Below are 27,950 nucleotides of genomic sequence, written 5' to 3'. Positions count from 1 at the left end.
GGTGGGGGGAGCTGGGTTGGGCTGTGCTCTGGGCAGGTGATGGTGGTGCTGGGAGGGGGGCTACTGCAGGGGGTTGCAGCCATCCCAGAATTCACTGTGGCTCCCTCCCTGAACCCTGCTCCCAGCACAGCCCGACCCAGCACCCTGAACTGGGAACAGCCCAGTGCTCCCCTGGCCCCAGCCCACATTGGCCCCAGCCTGCCATGCCCTTTTTGCAGATCTGGCGACACGGGCCCCCAATAACCTCCCAGGGTGCCTGCAGTGGCGGGAGCTGGCCCCCTTCCCTGCACCCCCTTGGTGAGCCTCTTGTACGGCTGTCCTGGCTAGGCAGTGTCTGCCCCTGCTCCAGCCCCACTCCCTCCCTTACTGTGGGAGCCTATGGGAGCAGGGCTGTGGGGGTGGGCTGTAGCCCCCCAGCCCCCTCCCAGTGCCACCACCACCCACCCCGAGCACAGCCAGGCTCAGCCCCCACCAGGAAGAGCCCAGTGTGGCCCCAGCCTCTCCTTGTGTGCAGACCTGGGGGGCACCTGCCCCAGTGCCTTCCCAGGTGTGCATAGTGCCAGGAGCCCCCCCTCACTCCCCCCCCAGTGGCTCAGTCCCCTGCCTTGGCTGGGCTGGGCAGCCCCTGCCTCACTTCCTTCCCTCAGCAACAGACTTACTGCTGGACCAGGCTGCTTTTCATGTGACCAAGCTGCATCCTGGCCACCCATGTGTTCTGCTGTGGCTGTGCACCTGCACACGGAGTTCTGCATATTCCCTGTGACCCTTTTAAGTATCCCTAGGGCTATGGATACTCCTGGTTGACAACCACCGACCTAGAGTATAGCAGTTTTCAGTCATTTTGCCTTTGTTGCCAGTATGCTTTGAATTAGAGTAGAGGTGATTATGCTTTGAGTAGAGGTGCACCAAATACATCAGTCCATATTGTTTCGGCACTGAATGTCAGTATGTTGCTGGAAAATGCCACTTACATGCACATAGCCACAGCATGCATGTGGTCAGCTTGGCAGCTTGGATAGCAGCATCTGGCTGGTAAGTCTGTTGGTGGGGGCAGGGAAGGGGTGTGGGGTGGGGCAGATCGAGGCTCCTGTGGTGGAGGGAGTGGTGTTGGGACACGGGCAGATGCTGCCCAGCCCCCCCGCTGGGAAAAGCCCAACACTGCCTGCAGCAGAAACCCGTCCTCTTGCTGCACACAGATTCGGGGGGCACATGCTCCCCATGCCTACCCCAGGGGTGCACACAACAGTGGAAGTCCCACCCCGGACAAGCTGCTCATGGCTCTATCCTGCACCTTGCCCTGATTTGGCTGGGCAGTGCCTGTGCCTGCAACTGCCCCAGCCTCACTCTCTCCTTCACAATATGAACCTTAATCTATGCCCCCACCCCAATGCCCCTTTCCCCCACAACCGACTTACCAGTTGGATACTGCCCTCTATGCTGCCAGTCTGCATATCAACAGTTGGATCAGTATCGGCTGATATGGCTTGTTAATAATCGGCCATTGATCTCGGTTCAAAAATTCTTTATCAGTGCACCCCTAATTATGAGACTGTGTTCTTCCCTCATAAGAGCCTAGAAATCTCTCCAAAACCCAGCAGGAATTGCTTTCTTCGCAAGAATTAAGGAGCACTGTAAAATGAAAAATTACTGTAGCTTTAGATTAAATTTAGACAAGACATCGCTTCTTGGCCTCTTGAAGGCTCAGATCGAGCGAAAACATTTATTTAAAAGGTAAAAGTACTTGTGTGACTATTATAAGCAAAATATATGATTTTTTTCATATGTAGAAACATGGGAAATCCAGACAGAAGGTGGTTGAAGGTGTCACTGCAGCAGATCGTTCCAAAATGACCATGAGAGACTTGATATACTTCCTGCCACAAAACAATCCCATGAAGTAAGTAATCTTTTTCCCTTCCTCATTGCATTATTTTTCTCTGTAGTAATTTAATCTGTATGAGATGCAGCAAAAGCCATGTTATCCGGCACTTCACAAACAGACATGCTCTATTAACCAGCATGTCAGTTGACATGGCAAAAGCAAAACCAAAAGTGTCCTACCATGGCACTTCCGGTTTCGCTGATCCGCCACAGCTTGGGGCAAAGTAGTCTGTGCTGCTGAGCCCCCACAGCCTGGGGCAAAGCAGCCTGTCACCCAGCATACTGACCTGGCAGGAACGGTGGCAGCGTGAACAGGCAAAGACGCCTGTTTGGGCCTCTCTGGTAACCAGCATATTTGGTTATCTGGCACCCACCGTGCCCCATGGGTGTGGATGACAGAGCTTTTGTTGTATACTCTTAGATCAGTCCTTAAGTCTACAGTCTTGTTTATCCTTAGAACAGAAACCGCGCAGTGACACGTTAAGCTTTCACATGCTGCATTTCTATTTCCTGCTGAGTATTCAAATCAGGAGGTGGGCTTGCATTCCAGGTCCTGCATGAACATATAAAGCAATAATTCTTAAACAGGGTGCCAAGTCATCTTGGTGTGCTGTGAGCACCTTTTAAGGGTACCATGCAATATTAGTACTATTAGGCATGTAAATACCTGCACATGATTCACAAGATAAATTCAGAGATTTCAAATACAAATCTGTAGTGTCAAAACTGTGACCTCTTACGGTCTTTCAGAGTTCTTTGCAACAGGAGAATTGCTCTATGTAAGACGAGAGAGAGAGAGAGAGAGAGAGAGAGAGAGTGTGTGTGTGGTGGGGGGGGAGAGGGGGGTGACGATTATTCTCTTTGAACAAATGTATGGTGGATCAGTAAGTATTATTGTGTCTTTTGCGTTAGCACCAGATAGCACTAAGGGATCATTTAAACATAATTAACCATTAAATGGGGTGAAATACAAAAAAACATATCAGTTCAACTAAAGTCTAGCTTTATTAATACAACAAACGTTATCTTAGCAGTTTCTATATACAGAGAGAAAATGTGTTTAGTACAATGGTCTCGCCCAATCCCAGATGTTAGTCTGCCCAGCAGAGGTGACCAATTAGTTCCTGAAGGCAGAGGGTGTGTCCTCATTTGGGACAACCCAGGCAGGTATTGAAGGCTAGATTTATGATAACACACAGTTAATTTTCTCACTGCCCGCTTCTTTGCTTTTCTTCAACTTCACTCCTCTGACTCTTTATTTGTGGGTACTGTTGACTGGTTTTCCTGCAGTGGGCATACTGGCCATATTTTATCCTCTCCGCATAGTTGTTTGTTCCCACAGACCTATCACATATATACCTCTTAATCTGGTCTTTTTCTAGTGTCTTAGTCTGGGCATTGTCCATTGACCTCCTCTTTTCACCTTCCATTAACATATCCAATTGTTTCATCCCTCTGAGTAGTGCCAAGTTCAGTTAATTTGAGCTGGTAACAAGGCTTTTACTATGTTAAGTTAGAAAAACTTTTCACAGTAATAAAAAGGAAAAAACAAAATATGAGCAAGCTCAAGGCCATAAGCTTGTGTGTGAGAGTCTATAAACTGGAAGAATAGCTCAAGGGCAGCTGATATTGCAGACACCGCTAAAATGAAAAGTTCACATAATAATGAGGCCTATACAAAAAAATTAAACAATGGATAAATAAGGCAAAATATAAAAGAAGATTTTAAATAATACTATAATTCACCATTCAGACAAGCAACCTTAAGCATAAACGTTACAAGCTACCCTAACACTTGTATTCTTTAATAGGTCTTCACTAATAGACGAAAAAACTTCTGCATCAAGCCAAATGAAAGAGTAAGTCTGTGTGTGTTTCCAGTCTTTTGGTCTGCTAGTTTCTAGTGGACTGTTCTGATAAATTTATTTCTGTAAGTAAGCAATTTTTATTTATTATTTGCCAAGGAACAGAATATAAAGAGCTAGCTGTTCAGTTACAGTTCTTGAAATAGATTACCTTATTTGTGGTAATATTTTGTTTTTAATAATAATTTTGAGAGAGGGAGTGTGTAATTCAAAGAAGGTTACTGTAGCCTATTGTCAATATAAGGTTTATTTGTAGTTTTGACCATTGCTATGGGGTTCAGCAATCCATTTATGTTGCATCAGATTATGGAATTCTCTTCACTTTGTCAAATATTTATAGAATTTCTTGGTGAATGACTAATATGGAGTAATCTAGTAGATCCATACCAGTTGGTGAAAACAGCTTGCTTGGTCTATGTTGAACATTTAATCTTTCAAATCTGTAGATCAGAAGAGAGGAGTGCTCCTGTTCCTGAAGATGAAGAGGAAGTTGCTCAGGCAGAGGATGAGGAGGAGAATCATGATGATCAGCTTCTAGTTCCTCGAGTAAAAGTGGCAGAAGATGGCTCAATTATTCTGGATGAAGAAAGGTACAAGATTCTGTGACAGAATCCATTACAGTAAATAATTCAGAATTACTATCAGCCTTCCAGAATGAAACCAGGAGAAATGGCTGGCAGAAATTGCATTGTTTGGCTTCTCAACTCCACATAAGAATATTAGTTCCATGTTGCAATATCAGATTGTGAATTTTCCATGATACATTTTTAGAGTGAGGATTTTGTTGGTAAATTCTTTTAGAGCTCTCCTGGTAAAGAAATTTGAAGTGGAGCCAGTGGGAGATGAAAAATTGTTTTGTGTGGCTTTGCAAAAGAGTTTTCTGGAAAGTTTAGCCATGATTGGACTCTTCAAGTTCTGTTTACTAATTGTCTGTGCTATATATTATTAACATTATATAGATAGGAATCTAATTGTAATTTAATGAAGCTAATCTCATCAACTCCCCATCTACCTTAGGAGCCAAAGTATGAACTCCAAGTATGATAGAGAATTTAATTTTCAGGTTTTCAATGAACACCAATTGTACCTTCATTGTTCCTAATTGCACTTAAAATATTTTCTGACTTCTCTGTTCTCTTTCAGTTTAACAGTGGAAGTTTTAAGGACTAAAGGGCCAAGTGTTGTAGAAGACAATGATCCTATTTTTGAGCGTGGCTCTACAACTACATATTCCAGTTTTAGGAAAAGCTTTTACACCAAGCCATGGTCAAATAAAGGTAACATATTCCTAATTTCAGTATTTTGAGTTTGTTGAAGACTGAGGTGGTCATCCTGTAAAAACTTATGCTTGTATAACCTGGCACAGTCTAGTAGTTTTGTAAATCTCAACAGCTACACCCTTGTGTATGAAGTTAAGTGTTTGCAGGACTAGGGGCATAATGAGCAGAAAAAATCCCAGGTGAAATGAGGAACTGGAAATCCATTTGCATTTAGTGCAAATCCAAAGTGCCAGTATGACATAAGGATGAAGATCATTTCAGAATTTGGTGTCATATTGGTGTCATAATGTGCAAGCTGGAGACAATATAATGTGCGTTTCCTAATAACTTCTACATGCAACCCTTATGGCATGTTATGAGGAATCCAGGTATTGGATTCTTTTTGACAGTGTATTTGCATGCTCCCTTTCCATCCACCTCCCTCTTTTTGACAAAAACATGTACTCACCTGCTAGAATTTGGCTGTTTGTTTTCAGCCTGGGTATATGGCACATAACAGCACTGAAAACTAAGAGTGCCTTTGAGAGCCTATGGGCTGAAGAATTAGTTCCTGATTCTTTTTTTTTTTGGTTTGTTTGTTAGAACTATGCTACTTTGTGAATGAAAAAATATATGTATACCATTTTGTTTCGTTTTGTTGTTGTATTCAGAATGGATAAAATGACTGCTGAAAATTCTGTGTAATTTTTAATCTGGTAGTCTGCAGAGCTAATGAAATCATTGTGTTCATTTAACTGTAAAATATGTAGGGTTTCACTGACAGTTTAATAGATATGTATTAATAACATTACTATTTCTCTGCATTTTGCCTCGTTAGTAATATTATTACTTAAAACGTAGTAGTAATACTAATTGTAAGATGAGATGAAGTAAATATTAAACTAATTGTAACAAATGACTTATCACTCAGGCTTCAGTGCATTGAAAGAAAAGGCTGTAAACTTCAATTTAACAGATACTGGTATGTTAGCTTATGATAATCTAGTTTGATATCAGCTCTCTATGTTGGTAGGTTTTAAAAGCTACAGCAATGAAATATAAGTACCCACATGCACATTCACAGAGTTCTCTACACTAGTTTCAGAAGGCTTGACTTGCAACATGATATTTAGCAAAATTTGTAAAATATTGGCAACTTGGCTGTAATTTTGAATCAAGAGTCACTAGGTACAGTTTTAATGGTTCAGCATGTAAGGGAGATCAGACTAGATGACTTAATGGCCCTGTGACAAGATTGGGCCCCAGGGGCAGCTCTGCGGCTCCCTGGTAGCCACTCAGCTCCTGCCCTGCTCCAGCTCCTTGGGTACCCTCTCTTTCCTCTTTCCTGCCATACCTTTGAAATAATTAGATTGCGAAAAGGGAGGCTGTCTCAGGGCCCCAGAATGAGCCTTCTTTTATTCTTGGTCCAGCAGGTCCTTCCTGGACCCAGCTGATCTCAGTCTTGCCCTCATGTATGAAGTGGGCCCTTCTTGGCCAAGTATGTGCCCCCCCGACACAAATTACCTTAAGGGCTAATCATGGCCACCTTCCACCCCTACAGCCACTTCCATGCCTTGCAGATGCTACTTTAAATTGACTACTGGGTCTGGTGGCCCTGTCTGATCCACTAATCCACCTAAGCCCAGAGTTTCTCAACCTATGGGTCACAACCCAAAACTGGGTTGCAAGGATATACAAAAGGGTTGCAAGCAAACTTTTAAAAATGGATTCTCCTTTAAAGGAGAAAAATGTGGGAAACCATGACTTTCTGCCTGCAAGGGACAAGCTTTCTTGGCTTAAGCCTACTCTGACTTCAGCCCTCCATTCTCAGGGTCCCTAGCTCCCATACGGTGGCTGTAGCCTTCTCTCAGCCCTTGGCCTTCTGGGCCCCTAACTGCAGCCTGGGCTGGTTCTGCTACTCCAGGCTTCTGCCCACAGGGTCTTTGACCCCAGGCCAGACTGCTCCTACTGATTTTGGCCCTTCTAGCCTCAGCCTGCTCCAGCTCTTGGTCCCTGACCCCAGGCTTGGCTGCCTGACCCTGGCTTTTACTCTCCCAGCCTTAGCCTAATGCAGCACACCAGCCTGGGCCCACTGGGCCCCTTACTCAACCCCAGGTCAGGCTGCCTGCTATGCATCCTTCTGTGGCCTCCAGACCTCCCCTGATGGTCACATTTGGTCCACTGATTTTAATAAGAACATAAGCATAACCCTACTGGCTATCTAACAAAACTCTCACCACACTAGGTCTTAACTTTCCTGCAAGCCATTACTCCCCTGTCCATTTTTTGGGAGCTCAGGATCTTCTTAGGTGCTGGTCAGTCCATCTTCTGCAGCCACCCTGCTCAGGAACCTCCTCTCCCTGCTGTCTGCAAGGCCAAACCAACCCTTTTTGCTCCTAGTGCTGGGGTTATGTGCCTCGGAGCACCACCTCTTCTGGTCAGGTGACCCTGAGTAAGCACAGGGGTTTCCTTTTGGGCTTAATGGTCAGCCTGCCTTTGCATCTGGCTCCTGCTCAGCTACTCACTGCAAATTTTCCTTAAAGTAACATGGAGCCAGGGGCTCCTGTTACAGGCCCCTTTGGCAGAAACTCTTTGAATGTATGAACTAATCTGTAGAATCATAGAAGATCAGGTTTGGGAGTGACCTCAGGAGGTCATCTAGCCCAACCCTCTGCTCAAAGCAGGACCATTGCTAACTAGATCATTCCAGCCAGGGCTTTGTCAAGCCTGGATTTAAAAACTTTCAAGGATGGAGAGTCCACTATCTCTCTAAGTAACTTGTTCCAGTGCTTCACCACCCTCCTAGTGAGAAAGTTCTTCCTAATATCCAACCTAACCTCCCTTGCTGCAAGTTGAGATCATTGCTCCTTGTTCTGTCATCACTGAGAACAGTCTAGCTCCATCCTCTTAAACTACCTGAAGGGTGGTTCCAAAGGCTGCTATCGAATCCCCTCTGTCTTTTCTTCTCCAAACTAAATAAGCCCAGTTTCCTCAACCTCTGCTTATAAATTTTGTGCTCCAGCCCCTGAACCAGAATTGGACAGAGTATTCCAGTGCCTCATTAGTGCAGAATAGAGTGGCATAAGTACTTCCTTCGATCTGCTGGCAACACTCCTACTAATGCAGCTCAGTATGCCATTAGCCTTCTTGGCAACAAGTGCACACTGCTGACTCATATCCAGTTTATTGTCCACTGTAACCCACAGGTCCTTTTCTGCAGAGTTGCTGCTCAGTCATTTAGCCCCCAGCCTGTACTTGTGCATGGGATTGTCCCATCCTAAGTGCAGGATTTTGCATTTGTCCTTCTTGAACTTCATGAGATTTCTTTTGGCCCAGTCCTCCAATTTGTCTAGGTCACTCTGAATCAAAAAAGCTGCTTTACAATTTAGCTCCATTTGTCTGAATATATTGGGCATCTGTCATTACTTTTAAAGGTGAAGTTTTTGGTATATAGATTAAAAAGAACAACTAGTCTTCAGTGCTTCTTTAAATAATTTTTTTTTCCCAGAAACTGATATGTTCTTCCTGGCCATCAGCATGGTAGGAACAGACTTCTCCCTGATTGGTCAGCTGTTTCCTCACAGAGCAAGATCAGAAATTAAGGTAAAAAAAAAATGGAGACAATGAAATAACTGAAGCAACTGCTAGCATGTAATTATTTTTTCTGGTTTGTTTGCTTTTTTTTTCAGTCATCTGTTTGGTGTTAATAACTTTTGAAGCTAGATGTTTCTGCAGTAAAAATATTTATAGTATGTATGTATAGCAAATATTCAAAGTATAGCTCTGTTATATTTTGATATGATGGTGACCAGTTTACCTGCTGCTAATTTTGAAGAAATTATACAGTACAACCTCATTTTAGCAATCCCAGTAGGGGGAACAGATTTCTTTTTTCATTGTGACTAATTGTATTATGGTGTGAACACTGTTTAATTTTTCTCCCAGTCACCTGGCAGCTCATTATAATGAGGTTGTATTCTTAACTAACACTGACTTGATTTTACAACTTTGTTTTCTGGGCCAAACTTTGCGCTAGCTTAGTGGTTTTCAAACTTCTATGGAGCCCTGGGGTTACATGATGGGGCATTAGGGGTTCCGCAGAGAAATGGGTAAGGGCAAAGTGGGCTGGGAAGCGGTGTGCCGTCATGGCTAGGTCAGGTCTCATTGCTCTGTGGCAGCTCATGTGGCCCACAGAGCCAGGGTAGGGGTTCCATGAAAGAAAATGTTGTATGAAATGGTTTCATGAGTTGAGGAAGGTTTGAAAACCACTGCCATAGCTAAAGGTTGCCCTGGTTTGCTACATTTCAAAACATTTGTTATGCTATATCAATGCTGTTCAACAGGCAACCTGCAGGTTCCATGTCACTTATGAAAGGTTAAATTGAAGTCCCTGGGCTCCTTCCTGGCTGTCATTTCTGCACCCTCCTCCCTGAAAAAGAGTCTCCAGGGTTTCCCTCCCTCCAGCTTTTGTTTTTTGTCCCTGAACCAGGGGTTGGGGCAGTGCATCCCCATGGAGCTTGAAAAGCTGAGGGTGGGCCCAGGGTTGCATGAGTGTGGTGCAGTAGTGGGAGAAGTGCCAGCATGGGCATGAATTGCAGCCTTTTGTGGGTGGGTGAGGGTCCATGCAATTTTCAGTCCCCCACTAGTGTGGCCCTAAAGACGTGCAGCCCCTGGGTCTTAGAAGTTGGGACAGTCCTGTGCTATATAATTTGCTTGATGGAAGATTAATATAATTTTTCACTACCCCCAGAACAAGTTTAAACGTGAGGAAAAAACAAATGGATGGAGGATAGACAAAGCCTTCAGTAAGCTTTTTTTTTTTTTTTTTTTTTAAATTAAATGTTTGCTGTTCATTTGTTTTAGTCAATAAGTTAACGTTGGTATCAGTTGTTTCTTTAACTACTGCTTTGTACTTAAAATTTAGAAGCTATGCAAAGTTGGGAGTAAGAGTTTGATTTCAGGTCCAACACTCAGTAATTAGGTATGTAATGTAAAGCTGATCATACTGATCTCTAGGGAAATAGAGGGCAAGCTACTTCAAACAGGCGCTGAGGATCTGTTAGTTATCAATTGTAGAGCGCTCTGAGAATCTTTAGTTGCAAAACTATGTATATATTTTATATATTACACAGAAGTAACGGTATGTCGTGGTCCCTAGCACATTGTCGTCCACAATTTGTAGTTGTGGTACAGATTGAATATTCATTGCTGCTTAATCGTTCAAGTGTTTAAATATGCAAGATTTGTTTTTCATTTCTGTTAAAAACTAAATTACAAAACTTGTGATTTTTTCCCCCCCCCTTATTTCTGTACAAATACTGTTGGAAAAATATACAGAAAGAGCAACTGACTGGGAAGAATATGAAATGTAATGGTTGATCCACTGAACTGTTTATTTCACAAAAGCAGAAACTTAGAGCATTTTATCAGCATTGACAGCTTTTCTCACTGTTTTATTTGGACAGAGGAAAAGCGGCCATTTGACTTCGAATTCTTTGCACAGCTGCTTGGGAAAGTTCTAGCAGATGAGGAAAAGAGGAAACAAAAGGTGATTAGAAGTCAAAGATCAAAAGAAAAGAAGCCACAAAAAGCTCGGAAAAAGGAAAAAGGTACTTTAAATATTTTTGTCAGTATTATTACTCTAGTGAAAGACTATACTATCTAGGCAGAAGATAGGGTAGGGTTGCACATCAGAAAGTAACTGGTTCAGAGAGGTGTAACCTTTTGTAGGCAACAGCTAGTTCATCAGATGCTAAACCTATCCAGGTTACTTTTGGTTTAGTCTCCTTAGTCTGTTTTTCAGTTGACCTGTTAATAAATAATTGAAGAGTTCTAATCGACCTGTTAATTATACCTTCACAGGCTGTTCATTAATTCATATTAAGATTTAGCCTCAGGCAGTCAAGGTCCTTTAATTTTGGTGTGGTTTATGTGATTGTTGATTTCTTCAGATGCTTTCCCATCCCCTGCTACTTGTGCAGGTGCCTCTAAACCTTTGCTGTGCAGCAGCTCCCTCATCCTCAGCTGCACTGTGCAGGCACAGTGAGCCTGATATCAAGGACCTCCTCCCTGATGTCAAGTTCCCTGAGCACCATAAATTTAAAAGTGGGTAGGCATTCAGCCAGTGCTCACATGCCTGCTTTTTAAAGGTCTGTGACATTGTGAGCCCTGACATCAGGGAAAGGCTCCCCAGTGTTGGGCTTATGGGATCCCAGATGTTTTATAAAGCAGGCATGCATCTGGGAGCCCTGGCTGTATGCCTGCTTTTTACATTCCCTGCTGTCTGTAGAAATGACACTTGTGGTATGGGAAGCTCCTCTCCCCAACTGCTTCACATTTGGAATGAGTGCAACCAGGGAACAGGGAACTTCCTACTTCCCTTTTCCACCCATGTTGATAGTCATGCATTTGGGGTCTGAGGAATTTGATGCTCCTGATTATTGCGTGACCTGTGATGCATGTGTGGCGCAGCAAATTGTGTAATTTGGGGAATGGGCATAACATTCCTCAGCCCCCAGTTGTGTGACTGACTTAATGTCTGCCAGCAGCCTAAGCTACTTAGTAAGATCATTATGTGAAGACTTGTTGGTAAGGCATAACAGAGAGCCTTGGAAAGTAGGATCTTAAAAATTTGAGTTTTCTTCAGATGCTTTATTACAAGCCCAAAGGCTGTGGGTATGAGTTACTGGAAATTAGGCTGCTTTGTTTCTGAATATGGCTATGGAATGATTTGGGTGTATATTTTAATCCACGGTTGCATTTTCTCCATCCGTTATATACAGCTCTTGACTCTTATGCTGTATTTTTTTTAGATTTGTCTTATAATGGAGCAACACATCTAAAAAATATTAAAATAATGCAAATTAAAAACAAGGTACTTGATTTTTGTGAAGTATGTCAGACATTATCAAGATTTTTATGGTGATTAGGGCTGTTGGTGCCTAAGGTAGGTTGAGCTAAACTCATAAAATATTTAGTTTTTCTCTCTTAAATACAATCTAGTTACAAGTATGTGAGCTCTTAGATGTTAGAATTAGAATACTATATAAAATGATTAAAATAAATAATGTATCAATTTTTTTTTTCAGACTAGTATAGCTACAAGTAAGTAGTTTCTCTACAGTGGTAGCAAAAATTTTTTTTGGGCTGGGGGGAGCAAAAAGGGGAAATGGAAGAGGAAGGGAGACTTACTTTTACAGAGAAGAATTAAAAATAACAGCGTAAATGTTAGGCCTAAAAAGTGTAACAGCTTGTTTTAATTAAAAATGTTGCCCTTGCACTGCAATGAGGGTAGAAGAATATGTTTTACTCCCAGGGAGAACTTGGCCTTTGGTGTTGCCGCTGTGAGGATTTCCCATTTCTTTGTGGTCCTACTGCTGTATCTGGCAAAATATCAACGATGCCAGTAGACTTTTAAATAAATTTATAGATTTTAATACTTGTATATTTACCTGGAACTGTACTGTCTCTAGTAGCTCACGCTGAGAATGAAAAAGCTGCTAATGAACAAGATCATGAGGATGTCAGAATTTCTGATGCAGAAACTGAAGTGGATGCTGTGACAGCTGAGAAGGAGAATGAAGAATCTTTGAATGTTTTGGAACCAGCAGAAGGGCAGCTCCTGTCAGAGCCAGGGGTAACCAAAAAGAAAAGAAAACAGAAGAAAAGAAATTCTGAAAAGGAACTTCAGAAACTTGCTGATGCAGAAACAGGAGTTGATGCTGTGACAGCTGAGAGAGACGATGAAGAAACTGTAAATATTTCTGAACCAGTGGATGAACAGATTGCATCTGAGCTAGTGGTACCAAAAAAGAAAAGAAAGCGGAAGAAGAAAAATCTTGAAAAGGAACTTGAGAATCTTTCTGATGTGGAAACAGGAGTTGATACTTTGATAGCTGAAAAAGAGAATGAGGATTCTTTGAATCCTTCTGAGCTGACAGAAGAACAGATCACATCGGAGCCTATGGTAAAAAGGAAAAGAAAACAAAAGAAGAAGAATTCTGATCAGGGCATGGAGACTCTTGCGAAAGAGACAGCAGTTATTTTTAAACCAGCTAAGGGAGAAAAATCCAGCAGGAAACGTAAGCAGCTGAACTGTTCAAATACCATTCTTTCTGCTGTTGGTGGTATTGTTCTAGTATGCTGTTTGTATTGTCCTGCCTGCAGATGCTCTTATACTTTTTAGATGATGAAAGTACTTTCATTCTGGGTACATGTATAGTATTAAAAGTGTGTGTGTGTGTGTGTAATATCACAAGAAGTAAGCCTTTTGTAGAATAAGAACGTTGTAAATATGTTCATTCAAATCTAGTCTTGCCAATTACCATCCTCTTAGCTTACTACCTCTTATCTAATGTACTTTTTTGCCAGAGGTGTAGGAGAACCGTGTGGCTTTTTGTACTGGGCTTAGGAAATCTACAAGGCAAAGTAGGGAAGAGTTTCACAGCTGAGAGTCTCTCCCAAAAGAATGCCAGACAGCTGGTTCCCTCCTTTCTTAAATTAGTGATTTGGGATTATTTGTGCTGAATTTCCATTTTACTGCACAAACTGTTTTTTGTATGGCATCCAGGGGCACCAAGTTATTACGGGTTTATAGGTAAAAGTGCTTTGAATTGTCTCTGGAAACAAAATGGAATGCCTCACACTGGGCTGAACTCAGCCATTAGCCCCTCTCTGGGGAACTTGCTCCTGTTGTCACTTGTGGGGGTTGGCCCATGTGCTGCCCTTCAGGCCGCCCTTGCAACCCTACTCAGTACAACCCCAGTGCAGCCCTTCATATCACCCCTGCAACCCTACCACACACACACACTCCTTCAGGCACCCCTGTGCAGGCCCTTCTATACACTTTCACCCCCTCACTGGGGCCCCTTTCTGCCTCCTCACTGGGGCCAATTCTAGACCAGTACCACGTAGAGTAGGGCTGCTCGAGTGACCTGAAGGGCTATGTGTGGACTGGCTGCAGTGGGAGCAGTTAAGCCTGGTGGCTCAAGGGGGCTGCTCATGGAGCATGGTGGGTTGCAAGTGGCCCAGTGAGGGGCAGGATGAATGAGGCCCTGTGAGACGGGGCGAAGTGCAAGAGTGGAGTGCTAGAGGTCCAGCAAGGGACAGAGGTTAGCCTGACCTCCGGCCAGAGCTGTTATCAATTTGCGATGCCATCTGCAAGGCATGAGACACAGGTGTGGGGAGTGGTATGGAGCCTTGTACAGTGCCCTAGGCATTGGGGCATTTAATGGGTAGCCTACCGCACTTACCATCTACTTTATTACACCAGGTTGTGGCAGGAAAGACAGGGTGGGCTGCCCGACGTTAAAATCCAGTCCTGGGATGGCCCCCTGTCATAGATACTCATGGAATTTGGCCCCAAATCTGAATTTCATGTTATTTAACAAACTTTAAACAGCTGCTCATTAAAAAATACAAAATGAATGGGAAGGGTTGGAGGTGAGTATATTCAACTGAGATTTTAAGATATAGTCCTCATTTTAGAAATGTTTGTAATGTAAGACTTGCATCATTATATTTAATGCGAGAGATAAAAAGTGTAATTATCTTGAAATTCCAAATCAAATAACTGCAAAAAGAAGCAGGTGACATGAATGAAAGTAAATACAACCTAGATGAATTTTCATTAATACAGTTAATGAGATGCTTAAATATTTTTTTAAATGTCTTTGCCCTTTTTCATGTATAATTAAGACTCCAAAACCTGAAAAGTGAGAGTGGCTTTCAGAAGAAGGTTTATTTGATACATTTGACATTTACTCAATTGGGAGGTGTTCATCTTTAAGATAATCTTCAAACTTTATGCCTTGTTAGACCCCTTGTTTAACTCTGCTTTCAAAAAAGAAGCTCTAGCAACTAGTCTGAAATTAGTTTCAGACTTTCAGCTAATACATAAGCTATTTTCTAAATGATTTTTGGGGTGCCTAGAAAGAGACCTCTAGTGGCTACGTTGTGTGAATGTGAAGGTATGTGTTCTGCACTTCCTGAATATGAAGTCAGTTTGAGGGGTCTGAAATTGAGCTTTTCAAATTGCTTTGAAAACTGTGGTATTTAAGTGGTGATAGTTTTTTTTCTTTTACTAGACAATTTCTGGAGATTTGTGTATTTTAAATATATTTATCTGTTAACAGAAAAAAATACATCTGGCACAAACAGTGATGATTCTACTGAATGCAGGGAGGAACTGGGTATTCATAATGAAGAAATGTTTTGTGAGACTCCTGTTCAAGTGGAGCAAGTCTTAGATTCCTCCTTACAACTGAATGATGAAAATGAGGAAGATAGTGATTTTGATTTACACAGGTAATTGGCACCATAGAGGCATATACAGAGCAAGGGTTTAACTTAAAAAAAAATGTATTCAGTGGCCCAAATACATGGGGTGTTCCTTCTCTTCTCTCTCCAGTACTTGAGTTCCTAGGAATGTAGGGTTGGAAGGAACCTCATGAAGTAATCTAGGCCAGTACCCTGCTCAGGGCAGGATCATCCCTTGTCAAGGTTTGCTCTTGGGTTCACTTGCTTTTAACTTTTATCTTCAGTGTATTCCCTTCCTTGAAGACCACTGCTCAAGTTACTCTGAATCAGGGGTGTCAAACTCATCTTACCCTGCATTATACTTTTCTTTTCATGCATTATTTTCAGCTTTCAAGATAGAAATAGTGTAACAGAAGCAGAACCTGTTGAACCAGAAATTACCAGTGAGTCTCAGGAATGGCAGCTTTCAAAATCTCAAGTTTTGGTTAACAGAAACCAAGGAAGTAATGCTCAAACCACTGAATCAAAGGTATCTTTGTTTTTTGAGTCTCTTTTTTGTGTTTCCAGAAATCTTCATACCAATAGTGATCAACAAGACCAAGTAATAAAGTTTTCACTTTACAAGTCACATAGCCTAGCTAGATGCAATTTGGTATGTAAAAGATGATAAACTGGGAAATAGTTACTGAAAGTTAAGTAAATTGACAGATGCTTTGATAAATGTTTTTCCTGTCTCCGTAGTGTTACTATGCTAAACAACTTCATTTCTGAACAAAATTACTTTTAAAAAGGCTGTGGTTAAAGTTTTAGATCTCCAAAATGAAACTGGCAAATCTCAACATTAAAGCTCCGTGTCCTGGAGCCTTCCTGCAACCATTTGTCACAAAGTGCTTGCAGGCTTGTTACCAACAGGATTCTTTTTGCCAGAGTCTCTCAAAGATTGACATGGCAACTCATCCAATTTGGTATCAAGTGAACTTTAATAGTAATCCCTAGGCACTGTTACAGGTTTCTTACCTGTAATATGACCTGATGTAATACAACATCCTTTAGACATTATGATCTTTGGGTGTGCCAGGCCTTGGGTCCTCTGCTGGGTATGTGGGATGTTTGCTTCTGGCTTCCCTGCTGTTTGTGTAGAAAAACCATGGCTGCCTCCGTCTCCCCAGAGTTATAGCACAACATGCCTTTCCTTTGTTGATTACTTTTGTAACTTTTTCATCCCAAATTGTCCAGTTCTCAGGTTTCATACCTTATCTTTTTAGATAAGGTACTCCAATCCTACTAATTTTTTGGTTTTGTTTTGTTATAGGGAAACTGTTGTATCTGGTTCGCCCAGCGTACCAGTCACAGCACTCACTTTTTCCACTGTCTTATAAGGCACTTTTTAAAATTTTATTGCTTAGTTCTGGGAAGGCCTAGTCTCTGGCTAAGAGCCTTAGCATAACTCAGCCCTGCTAGACCACTGAGACTTAAAGTGAGTGGGGTGGAATAGGCCACTTGAAAAATACTTTAGCTCCTCCCCTCCCCATCCCCCACCTACCAAACCACAACTAACTAGATATTCAATTGACCTGAAAAAATGTGTTAAGTATGCTGCTTTTCAAAAAGAAATAATATAGAGACAAGCCAGGACTCTTCTAAATTTCATAATCCAAATCACTTATGTCTGTATTAACGATGTGTTTATATTGTCTTTTAGGTGTACTGTAGTTAAATGAGTTTGGGGTTTTTTATGCTAAAGTTTTATAACAAACCAGTTAGTACAAGAAACAAAATCACCCTTAATAGTACTTATAGAATTAAAAAACACATAAAAGGAAAATACATTTTTGGTTCAAAGTACTTTTTCCTTTTTGAACAAGGTAGTTTTTTTTCTATATAACATTGCAACTCTGCTTTGTTATCATCCTTGTTTTCTCTAATGATGGAATCATTACTTTAAGACTATACCATCATCATCAATAGCTTGAAAGCTGATTGTGGGAGTATATTTCCAAGTTTTCTTTGGACAAGATAACTGAAAAGACTTGCTTTAAGTTTCTCTTGGGCACCAACATCTATTATTTTATAGCAAGAGTTCCTGGAATTAAAAGTATAAAATTTCATTTTGTTCCTGTACAGAACAATGAAGTATTTGATTTATGTGAGCCAGGTGACAAGGAGAGTGCAGCAGGAAGAGGCCGTGATACAAAGTCCGAAACAATGTGAGTAAAAGTGTTCTGCTTTGTACTGTTGTCTGCTGAGCTGCAGCCTTGGATGAAGCAGGGTTAAAGTTGGAGCAGTTTTAATTCATCTCTATCACTTCCAACTTGTACATATGTGAGTGTGTATTACAGTGTTAATAGCTGTCCCTCCCTTTCTTAGGGATGAATGCATATTTGTCCATGCCCTTGCAAACATGATCTATTTCTTTTGAAATTGGTTTTCCTTCTGTCCCTGTCTTCTCTCTCCCCACAAAACAAACGAACAAAAAACCCAATAGTTGACTTCTTCATTAGTGTCTAAAGAAGGATATACATTTCACCCATACTTCACATCAAAATTTTTGCAGCTATTTAATTTTTTATATTCCCCTTGAAGTCAGTGCTTCATGGAGTTCCAGCAACCAGCCAGTTTCTAAGACTTTATTGTTGAATAACCTGTACCTTAAGGCAGAGGTTGTCAACTAGGAGTACTTGGGAATGCCTGCACCACCACCTCTCAGGAGCAGGGCTGGGGTATAGTGAGGGTACTGGTGCTCCTCTGTGCACCACACAGGCGCTGCCTGGCTGCTTGGATGGGGCGGGAGGGAAGGAAACTTGCACGCAGTGGCAGGTGCTGCCATCCACCACCCCATGCTGCTGCCACTTTGTGTCTGGCCAGGTGCCACCCCCTGCACTCTGCATCTGGCTGCACACTACCTCCCCTCACCGCCCAGCTCTCACTCTGCATCCGGCTGCTGGAAGTACATTTACTAAAAAAAGGTTGAAAACCCCTGTCTTAAGGAATAAAGTGTACCCATGAAGAAATTATTTGGGAGATTTTTATGGTCATCTTTTATTGAACCGTGTCACCAAAAGTTAAAACATCCTTGCCTCATATATATTTCTTGGATCATTACAGCTAGACAGTACACCTAGATAAAGTAATGAGACTTGACTGGCATTGTGGTGCTTTATGGCCTGTGTGGATAATGCAGCTGTGATCAAAAGTGTTCTTCAGAAGTATGCATTTCTTTTGTGAAAATCATAAACAGTTATGTTTTGTATCTTAAGGGAATCTGAAAAAGCTGTTGCTGGGAAATCAGGAGTGAGAGGACGTTTGCAGAGACCTAAGCCCAACTTAACAAGAGGATCTGGAAAGAGAGAAGGAGCAGCACAAGAAAAATCAGAGGTCAGGGCTCCCCCTCCAGAGCTTATGGAAGGAGCAGAAAAGGTGTGGAGCAGCAATATTCCCTTCAACTGCTAAATGTTTTGCATTGTGACCAGGGACCCCCACTGATCACCTGCACCAGATAGTTAGTTAATACAATACACACCATCTCTGAGCTATCCATCCCTTTCATAAAAAGGTTAATGCTTTGTATTGTAATTCCAGGATTCTGTGGATGATAGTGAAGGCAAGATGTTGGAAGTTGCCAGAGATGAAACTACAGGAAGAGAGAACAAAGACTCGGAGACTGAAGCTCAGTAAGTATCATATTCTCATTCTATTTGACTTCAGCTCTAAACCCCCTGCTGCTTTGTTCTTTAGTTGATCTATCCAATAGTTATCTGTTATAAAATACCTTTCAGAAGTTAATCTAGTGACACACAGCAGTTCCAAGTGCAGAGATAAGTATGAATCATTAAGATGGCCTCTGGGGTTCCCAGAAAATAAGAAAAGGCAGTGAAATTGTGCCCTCTTATCTTGAGATAAATGGAAAAGGCATTACTTCATGAAACAGCAGCCCTTTTCTTTTCATTTGGAACATTATTTATTTTTAGAGATAATTGAGCCTGCTACAGATCGAAAAATCCAACAATGAGATGTTCAAGGAGTCTAACTGGATTAGGTTAAAGATTTTGTTCCTGTACAAATAAATATGTGTGGCTGGTAAAGTTCCGAAGTTCTTTGTTAAAGGTCCATCTTTAAGTAAAATTGTATAGATCAGGGGTGCTCAACCTCTGGTCCACAGGCCAAATGTGGTCTGCAGACCCATTTCACCTGGACTGCAGGGCTCCCAGTAGGTCCAGAAATGTTGGTGGTAGGGAAGCTATGGCAGTTCTTAACACTGCCACCCTCTCCCCTACCAAATTCCCCAACACCACCCCCCACCCCTGGCCGGCTGGGAGTTGGGCTGGTGTTGATTCACACCCGTTCTCTTGTGTGGTCAGATTGGGTCCACCTGCCCCTGTGCAGCTGAATGGGGCCCACTGCACTCACCACTGGTCACTTTCCATCTGACCCGCCAGCCAAAAAGGTTGAGCACTGTTGGTATACATCATTGAAGACTGTGTAGGCATAATGTTTTTATGAAGCAAATGTCAGCACATCTTGAATGCTTTACTCCTTTACTCTTGTGTAGAGAGACTGAGAAGGTTGTTACCAAAAGGACAGCAGTGAGAGGGCGTCAGCAGAGATTTAAACCTAACCTTGTAGGAGCTTCTGGAAAGACGAATGAGCCTCTTCGGGCAGAAAGAGAAGATAAAACTCTTCATTCAGAGATTGAGGGAAAAACAGAAGGAAAGGTATTTTTTTGAATGTTAAATGGAAATAAATAACTTTTGTTTGGCAAAATGACTGACTTACACTAACTTATGTGATTAATGCAAAAACAAAATAATGCGTTTTTAATTTTTTTGATTATGTTAGTCATGCATGTTAGTTTGACCAGCAGAGTGGACCAGCTCCGGACCAGCCAGAACCCGTGTACACAGCCTTGACCCTGGCCTGCCCCACGCCTGCTCCAGACTTATCTACCCATGGTGAGCAGCGGCAGCAGCCAGACAACCTGCTACTTGGCATGGGGAAAAAGTGGCCCCTGTCCCTTGCCACTGCTGAGCCCACCTTGCTTCAGCTGCCCAGAGCCTGCCCCTGGGCTGCTTTGTGGCTGCCATCACTGTTGTCTCTGGGCTGCCTAGTGGGGCTGTGATGTCAGTGCAGAGGAGCTGCAGGGCAGTCAGGGCATGGGCTCAAGGTGGTTGCAGCAAGAACTGGGCAGCAGTGATGAGGAGTCACCTCTTTTTCTCTGTGCTGAGCAGCAGCTTCTGTCTGGTCGCTGCTGCTTCTCAGCGTGGGCAGGTGAGCTTAGAGCAGGTCACACGGGGAGGGTCAGGATTGGGGCTGTTTACACAGATTCCAGTTGGTCCACTCTGGCTGGGGTGAGTCCAGAGCGGGCACAGGGCGGGCTGGGGTTGGGGCTGGGTCTGTGCGCTGTTGGTGGTGGAGAGGAGCCACAGGGCATATGAGCGTTGGGATGTTGGGTGCTGACTACTTAACTGTTTGATTAATATTGTGACTAATTGCAACTTTTTTTTATCTTGAGACTAATTGCGATTTAATTTTTAATAGTTTGTTAGCCTTTGAACATGGCCAGAAATCAGTAGTCCTCTTAACAGTTTTTTAAAATTTTTTTCATTGTTAATCATTACTAATAATGTGGTATTGTCTAGAGCAGGGGCAGGCAGAATCTGGCCCATGAGCTGGTTTGGTGCTGTGGTGGACTCCATTTCCCAGCAGCCTCTGCCTGCACTGCTGTGGCCAGTTTCCATGGAGACCCCAGCAGCAGGGCTGTGAAAAAACGAGGTCAGGGTTTCCATAGAGTGGTTTCAGCAGCACTGGCAAGGCAGGTGGCTTGGCAGGGAGCTGTGCCAGGGCTGGGGCCAGGATCTTGTAGTGGTGGCAGTGTGGTCCGGAGCTGTGGCAGAGCCACGATATGCTGCCTGCAGTACTCTGCGCATGGGCATAGAGGCAGCGGATTGCAGTTCTGCCCTGGATCCAGACCATGCCATCAGCACCACAAGATCCCAGCTCCTGCTCTGGGCCCCAGAGCAGCTCCCTGCCCAGCTGTGCACTCTGCTGGTGCTGTTGGTGCCAGTCTCCATGGAAGCTGGCCATAGTGATGCAGGCAGGGGCTGCTGGGAAATGGAGTCTGGCCACTGTCTGGATCCACCATTTTGCCCACCTCTGGTTTAAAGGTTTTGATCAGGTTGGGACATCACTTTTGTTGGATGTTTGTTAGATGATGGATCCGAAGAGCTTTCCATCCTGTTGGTCATGAGACTGCTGTATTCTGAAAGTTAGTAGGATCAGCTATCTTCTATGGCTGAAATGAAATTGTTACTAAGATCTTGTCCATAAATTTGAGCACCAGCTCTGATGCAAATTACTTTTAATTATTTCTGACATATATGACAAGAATTAACCTTAACTTTCTATTCTTCTTCAGAATAGTAACCAAGGTAACAAATCTGATGTTCCCAGAGTGGAAGCAACAAAAAAAGATGGTAGAGTCTCAGGGACTGAATCTCAGTAAGTATGTAGAGAACAGGGAGATGTTCTTGCTGTTTTCAACTCTTTCAAGTTTTTCTGTTTCCTAATAGTGTTTTCTAGAGTACTGAATATAAAGGCTTTTTCTTTTTACATGTCTTTGAGGCAGTCTTTTCCCCCCTTCTTTCTAAGCCTTGTAATGAGTGGAGTAGGAGTCTAAGTTGGTTAAAACACACATTTTGGACAGTTGACAAGGAGCACAGGTATAGCAGTTGGTTAAAAGGAATGTCAAATTTTATGAACTCTAAATCCTGAACTGAAAACATACTATTGTTAGGTTTCTTAATCCACATACTTCAAGATGTGGCTTTCTGTCTGTGAGCAAGTTTTTCTGATCATCATCTTTGATGTTTCTTGCAATTTTCAACAGAGATGCTGGCTGTAATGTAGACCTGTAAGAAGGTGTGGTGGGTGTGAAGGAGATTTGTCAAGTAGAAAAATGAGAGGAATGAATAGGACCCTATAAAGGATATGGGAACTCAAAGGTGTGGGAAGTAATTTTGTCAGTGATGAATACTCAAACACCTGACTAAAGGAGTGAAATAAATTTGAGGGCCTGATGGTATTTGAGAGAGTGTATAGCTTTTCAGATTGGGGCTGGATCAACTTTTGTTATATGATGTGCTTGGAGTAAGAGCATAAAAAGTCCTTGGCTGTAAAGCTGTAGCCCTTCCTTGTGCTTCTGACTGTCTTATGGTGGCAGAATACAGTACAGTGTGAATCTCTGCATTTTCAAAAATTGTTTCAACATCTGAGATGCATTCAAAATTGTATGCTTTTTAGGTCTGAAGAAACTGCTCAGTCACAAGAAGATGGCAAACAGAGTGTACTCAAACCAGCACCACTAACAAGAAGTCGAATGCAGAGGCCAAAACCAAATGTAGAGAGGGCAGCTGTGAGACAGGGAACACTGATACTGCAGACAGATCTTGAAAAGGCAAAAACTGATTGTGGTGAAGCAGTGGAGAAAGATTTGATACATTGTGAAGACAAAACAGGCGGTTCACTTCTCACTGCATCTGTAAGTTTTTTATTTCTGAGCAGTTGAAGGTTTTTGTAGCTGTTCTGGCACATTTTGTGTTTCTATGTGGGGGCCCAGACTAGAGATATTTTACAGTAATAGTGGGCAAAGTGCAGTCCATGAAACTGTTTAGTATAGGCTGAAAATACTGTCAAGCTGAATTTTGAATCTTAATAGAACAGGAGTGGGCAAAATACGGCCCCAGCCTACGGCAGGTCCCTCAGTCCCACCTAGCTCAGGCGCAGTCCAGCTGTGGCAAATCCTGCCGCCCCCTGGGCAGGCAGTGGGGCTGGGGCAGCTCCACAGCTAGACTCCCTTTCTAGGCAGCCCACGTGGTGGCGGCTCCTTCCGGTTGCTGCTGCTGCTAGCTCCAGCCCCATGGTACTGCTGGGGACCTGTGCTGCACAGCCCTGAGCTCATGCACCCCATAGTTGCTCAGATCCTGTCTTCCCAGGCTCAGCAGCAGTGGTGTGAGACAGAAGCTGTTGCTCGGTGTTTGTGGGGGGAAGCGGCTTCTCCACCTCACCACTGCCAGACTGTTCCTACTGCCCATAGCTCAGGCTGCCCAGCAGGGCAGTGGTGGCAGTGCAGGGCAGCCTGGGCAGTGTGGTGTGGGCTTTGGGCAGCTGCAGCAGGAATGGTCCAGCAGTGGTGAGGGGGAGGGCTGCTTTCCCCTGTGCTGTGCAACAGTTTCTGTCCTGTGCTGCCATGGCCAAGCCCAGAGCAGGTGCAGGGCGTACCAGGTCAGGGCTGTGTCCAGGTTCTGGCTGATCCACTCCTGCTTGGGTGAGTCTAGAGGTAGGTGTGGGGCAGGCTGGGGCTGTGCGCTGCTGGTGGTGGAAGGGAGGTGCCACAGGGCACATGGGCTTTGGGCTGTTATGGGGTAGGGGCAAGTACTGGCCAGCTTATGGGGGGCATGTGCTCAGGGGCTCTCATGCACATCCCACCATACCCACAAACCCTCCCCCGCAAACCTCACTCCCCCCTCCCTGCCCCCCCATGCACCTCTGGCTGGAGCCCTACTCGCTGCTATGCACACACACACCCCACCCACACACATCTCCACACATCCCCACAAATGCAGCCCTCCACACACCTACTCATCCATACTCCCCCCTGCCTGCCACCCCCCACCCCACAATATACAAGAGTAAGGCCTCATTTTCAGTATTATGCAATCACACAAACATGCACAAATCAGGACAAAAATATTTTTAAAAATAAAATTAAAATATGTTATTGTCAGTGTTTGATTTTTAGTATATGATTTTTTTTTTTCTGGTTCCAAGATGGCAAACCTCCTTCCAGAAAGGAGTACTTCTGGGGACAAAGGGAGGGACTTCTTGTGGCAAAGGTCAGGGCTTGGATGGGAGGTAGAACTTCTGGTCCCAGGATACTGACCAGGGGCAGGGCACCTGTCAAGAAGGGAACTACCCTTGCGGCTCTCAACAGCTTGCCAGAACTCATTAAGCAGCCCTACATCTGAAATAATTGCCTACTCCTGTAGTAGAACTTGGAGAGGCTGTGTTTTTACAGGAGACGCGTATAACATCCCAAGAGTGCAGAGCAGGGCTGCCCAACTTTCAGGAAGCTGAGAGCCACAGCTCTGAATAAACTGCATGTGTAGCTTGGAGTCGGAGGCCTGGACTCACTACTGCCACATGGCCACTTAGCACTCCCTTTCCCTTTCCTCCCCTCTCCTCCCACCTTCTAGTTTTATAGGCACCACCTCCTGTCCAGCTCACCCCTCCCCTCCTTCCCCCATCACCAACCTCCCATCCTGTTATACCCACAGCACCCTGCCTTCCCCTCCATGCGCACACCCACCAGTGGTAAAGGTAACCTCACTCCTGCCTTGTGCATAGTGAAAGTAGCCCTGGCTTCTTCCTGCTGTGCTGCTCCCCAGGGGCAGGGAGCAGAAACTAGATGAGGCAGAAGAGCCTGAAGAACCCAGCTGGTGTGGCAGGAGCAATGGTTGGGGGAAGGGAGTGGAAGTGATGGCAAGAGCTATGGTAGGAAAAGGGATCAGTGGCAACCATGCTGGGAGCCCATGGTTTGCATGCTAATACTTTGCGTGCTGCCATTTGGACAGCCATGGTCTAGAGCAGTGGTCCCCAACCAATTGATCGTGATTGGCTGATCATGGAGCCTCAGAGTTGATTGGAGAAGGGGTGGGACTGAGCATGTGCATGCTGCCTGCTTCCCTCCCCCCCCCCCAGCAGATCAGTTTGTGGGGAAGGGAAGGGGCAGGGGCCAGATTGAGGCCCCTGCGGTGAGGGAGGGAGTGGGGCTGGGGTTGGGGCAAGCTCTGCACAACTAGGCTGCGGGACATCTGTGAGTGGCTTGTCTGCTGGGGGGGGGGAGGCATGCACCGCAGGAGGGCATGATTGGTGTGTGCTTCTGGATCTGTGTGGATCAGGCCACACCACTGCTGCCTAGCCCGAGTGAAGACCTGCTGAACACCCCTGCTGGGAAGAGCCTGGCACAGCCAGTGGCAACCCACCCTGCTCCTCACAGATCCAGGGGCACATGCCTCCTGTGCTTTCCCAGGGTGCCTTTTGTCCTCCTCCCCCACAATGCTCCTTGGACGAGTTGCTTGCAGCTCTGTCCTGTGCTCCAGCTGTGCAGGGCCTGCCGCAGGCTGTAGGACGGGGGCTGGGGCTGGGGCAGGGGCTGGGCCGGGTGGTGGGACAAGTGGGGTGGGGTACATGTGCCCCCCAAGCCTCTGCTTGTCCCACCACCTGGCCCAGTGGGGGCCCCACTCCCCCCAGCCCCTTCTCCTGCCTCTGCCCCACTCCGTCCCTCACTGCTGGGTCTCAGTCTGCCCTGCCTCCCCCTTTCCCCCACAGACTTACCTGCTGGGGTGTGTGCTCCCAAATAATTTTTTGTTACCCTGCCTCAATCTGCACCCCCCTACCCTTCCACTGACTGACCTGCTTGGCAGCAAGGGAGGGGGTGGGGCGGGGGTGGAGCAGAGTAGATCTTGGGTTGCATTTTAATTAAAAAAAAAAAAAAAGATCTACTTATAAAGGTTGGAGACCAGTGTTTAGCATGCTGGGAATTGCATTCCTTATCTTTTACTGTGATGTCAGCTGTAAGAGGCAGGGAAATGCAGAATCCAAACTTTTTCTTAGCAGAAGTAAAGGTCAGTATTTCTAAATATATAAACTTGAAATTTTATATAAATATTAATAATTTGAACTTTTATGTTAAAAGATCTGCAGGTGCTAATTCTGTCTAGGAGCTCAGAAGAAATAACTTACAAAGAAAGAAAATATTATTTTGTGAAAATTAATTTTCAGTACATTTCATCTTATAGAAAAGTGCATGGGCAAGTCTCATTAACAAGTGAGATTTATATTTTTTTTAGGATGCCATCCAGGCACACTTGGAAGTATTAGAGAAGGAAGCTGCTGCAAATCCTGAGAAGTTGGGTTCCACACACGAAAACCCTCATTCCCTGAAAGAGTCCTTAGAATCTGGGAGCTGTGAACAAGTAAAAAGAATTCCTGGAGGTGATTTGAAAAATGGTTCCGATTCTGATACAGGGTAAGTTTTTGTATAGAGTGTAGGGCAAACTCAAAAAAATGGCTGTCTTGCCATATTTACCTGAATCTAAGACAACTTTGAATTTAAGATGACCCTCAATAATCAGATCCTACACATGGAAAATGTTAGTGGTGGGAGGCAGGTGGAAGGGGAGCAAGTGGGTAGGAGGCAAGCAGCCTGAGCCCTGGTTCTTGCACCATCCCCGCTGTTGCCTCTTCCACCCATACTGTCTGCACCCCCATCACTTCTACTTTCCTACCTGCCCTCTGCAGCCTGTGCCTTCCCCTGCAGCCTCTGGTCTCCCTTCCCCTCACCACTTACCATTTCTGGTGGCTTTGGCCACATTTCAGTCCCAAGCTAGCCATTCAACAGTGGTTGCAGTGGCAGGGGACAGTGGGCCCCCTGTCATGGTCAGAATTGCAGCTGCAGCAGGTGCCTGCTCCCTGCCTCCTGCCTTGTATGGGGGCAGGAGGCTTTCTTTTTTTTTTTTCTTTCTCCACATTGAATGGAGTGGGGGGCATATCTTATCTTGGATTTGTGTAAATACTGTAATATACTATTAATCTTCAGTTTTTAGCACATAAATCTGTTGTTTCTAAAACAAATATAAAATAGATTTTTAACCAAGAGGATAGATACTAGACCATTTTAATACTGGACTCCTAAGCGGAGTGGGAAAAGAATTGGAAAGCCAAGATGACTAAGACTAATTTAAAGTATCAGTTTTCAAGTAAGAATTTTTATGAGATGCCCAAAATCTGCCTAATATCCATTTCATAGCAGTTTTTAGCTACACATACTGAGGTATTGTTTTGACCCTCTAAATATGTTTTTAGACTTTCTGGTAAGGCTTTACATTTGAGAATTGTTTTTTAGTTCCATTGTACGATGCTATAGGACAGGGTGAATCAAACTTCTTTTATGAGTTGTGTATTTTGGGAGGGGGAGGAAGTAGGCCACAATTATCCTAAAGCTGCCCTTGCTTTTTACCAGTGCATCTGTTTCCCTGCACTTTTACTTTGTAATCCAGCCAATGCTGGTTTAAAGCTCTTTCTGATCTGTGACGTGCTAACTTTTCTGATCCTTACTCATCTCTAGCAATAACTCAAGTAATTGAAAGCCAGGGATTGTGTGTTTAGGTTACTATACTGATGGGGCAGCATATATGCTCTTCTGTAAAATAGCTAATTTTAACACAAAATTGGGTGCCGTCATATGTGGCTCTACAGTACTATGGTGCTGCATGTATTACAGTTCATGTTTTCTTTGATCAAACAGAGATTCAGGTTCTCAAAAACAAGAAAGAAAAGATAAGCCAGCACAACTATTAAGGGGTCAATTTCGAAAGCCAAAGCCTAATTTAGGAAGGTCAGCTGGAAAAAGGAAAGTGTCAGGAGCAGATAAAGATGTATCTGATGACAACAGTGATAAAGAAGAAAAAAGTTTGCAGTCTGACTGTGAATGCAGCTTGCTTCCTGACCTAGATGTAAGTCTCTTTGTAATTAGAGTTGGGCCTTCAGATGTGTGGAACCAAGCACAGCATTGCTTGGGATCTTCAGTTTTTTATTAGGATTTGGTGCGGGTGGGTATGGGTAGGAAGCTTAT

At 43.9% G+C, this 27,950-nt stretch overlaps 1 protein-coding gene across 1 annotated transcript in view; it reads left to right on the top strand.

Annotated features, from left to right (window-relative positions):
• The window catches only part of BDP1 (B double prime 1, subunit of RNA polymerase III transcription initiation factor IIIB), a 70,195-nt gene that overhangs the window by 7,648 nt on the left and 34,597 nt on the right, over nucleotides 1-27,950 (top strand). Inside the window, exons 2-19 of the mRNA XM_019532282.1 lie at nucleotides 1,788-1,897; nucleotides 3,693-3,740; nucleotides 4,193-4,336; nucleotides 4,890-5,023; nucleotides 8,514-8,608; nucleotides 9,756-9,810; nucleotides 10,471-10,614; nucleotides 12,478-13,086; nucleotides 15,139-15,310; nucleotides 15,650-15,791; nucleotides 17,387-17,469; nucleotides 18,520-18,679; nucleotides 18,842-18,933; nucleotides 19,812-19,974; nucleotides 21,675-21,757; nucleotides 22,559-22,796; nucleotides 26,167-26,345; nucleotides 27,624-27,831. Of these exons, the coding sequence (XP_019387827.1) occupies nucleotides 1,788-1,897; nucleotides 3,693-3,740; nucleotides 4,193-4,336; nucleotides 4,890-5,023; nucleotides 8,514-8,608; nucleotides 9,756-9,810; nucleotides 10,471-10,614; nucleotides 12,478-13,086; nucleotides 15,139-15,310; nucleotides 15,650-15,791; nucleotides 17,387-17,469; nucleotides 18,520-18,679; nucleotides 18,842-18,933; nucleotides 19,812-19,974; nucleotides 21,675-21,757; nucleotides 22,559-22,796; nucleotides 26,167-26,345; nucleotides 27,624-27,831 (2,859 nt within the window). The remainder of the gene's footprint in view (nucleotides 1-1,787; nucleotides 1,898-3,692; nucleotides 3,741-4,192; nucleotides 4,337-4,889; nucleotides 5,024-8,513; nucleotides 8,609-9,755; nucleotides 9,811-10,470; nucleotides 10,615-12,477; nucleotides 13,087-15,138; nucleotides 15,311-15,649; nucleotides 15,792-17,386; nucleotides 17,470-18,519; nucleotides 18,680-18,841; nucleotides 18,934-19,811; nucleotides 19,975-21,674; nucleotides 21,758-22,558; nucleotides 22,797-26,166; nucleotides 26,346-27,623; nucleotides 27,832-27,950) is intronic.

Source organism: Crocodylus porosus, unplaced genomic scaffold (assembly GCF_001723895.1).
Source record: "Crocodylus porosus isolate Cpor-Errol unplaced genomic scaffold, CroPor_comp1, whole genome shotgun sequence".
Classification (NCBI taxonomy): Eukaryota; Metazoa; Chordata; order Crocodylia; family Crocodylidae; genus Crocodylus; species Crocodylus porosus.
This window is presented reverse-complemented; position numbering and strand designations above follow the sequence as displayed.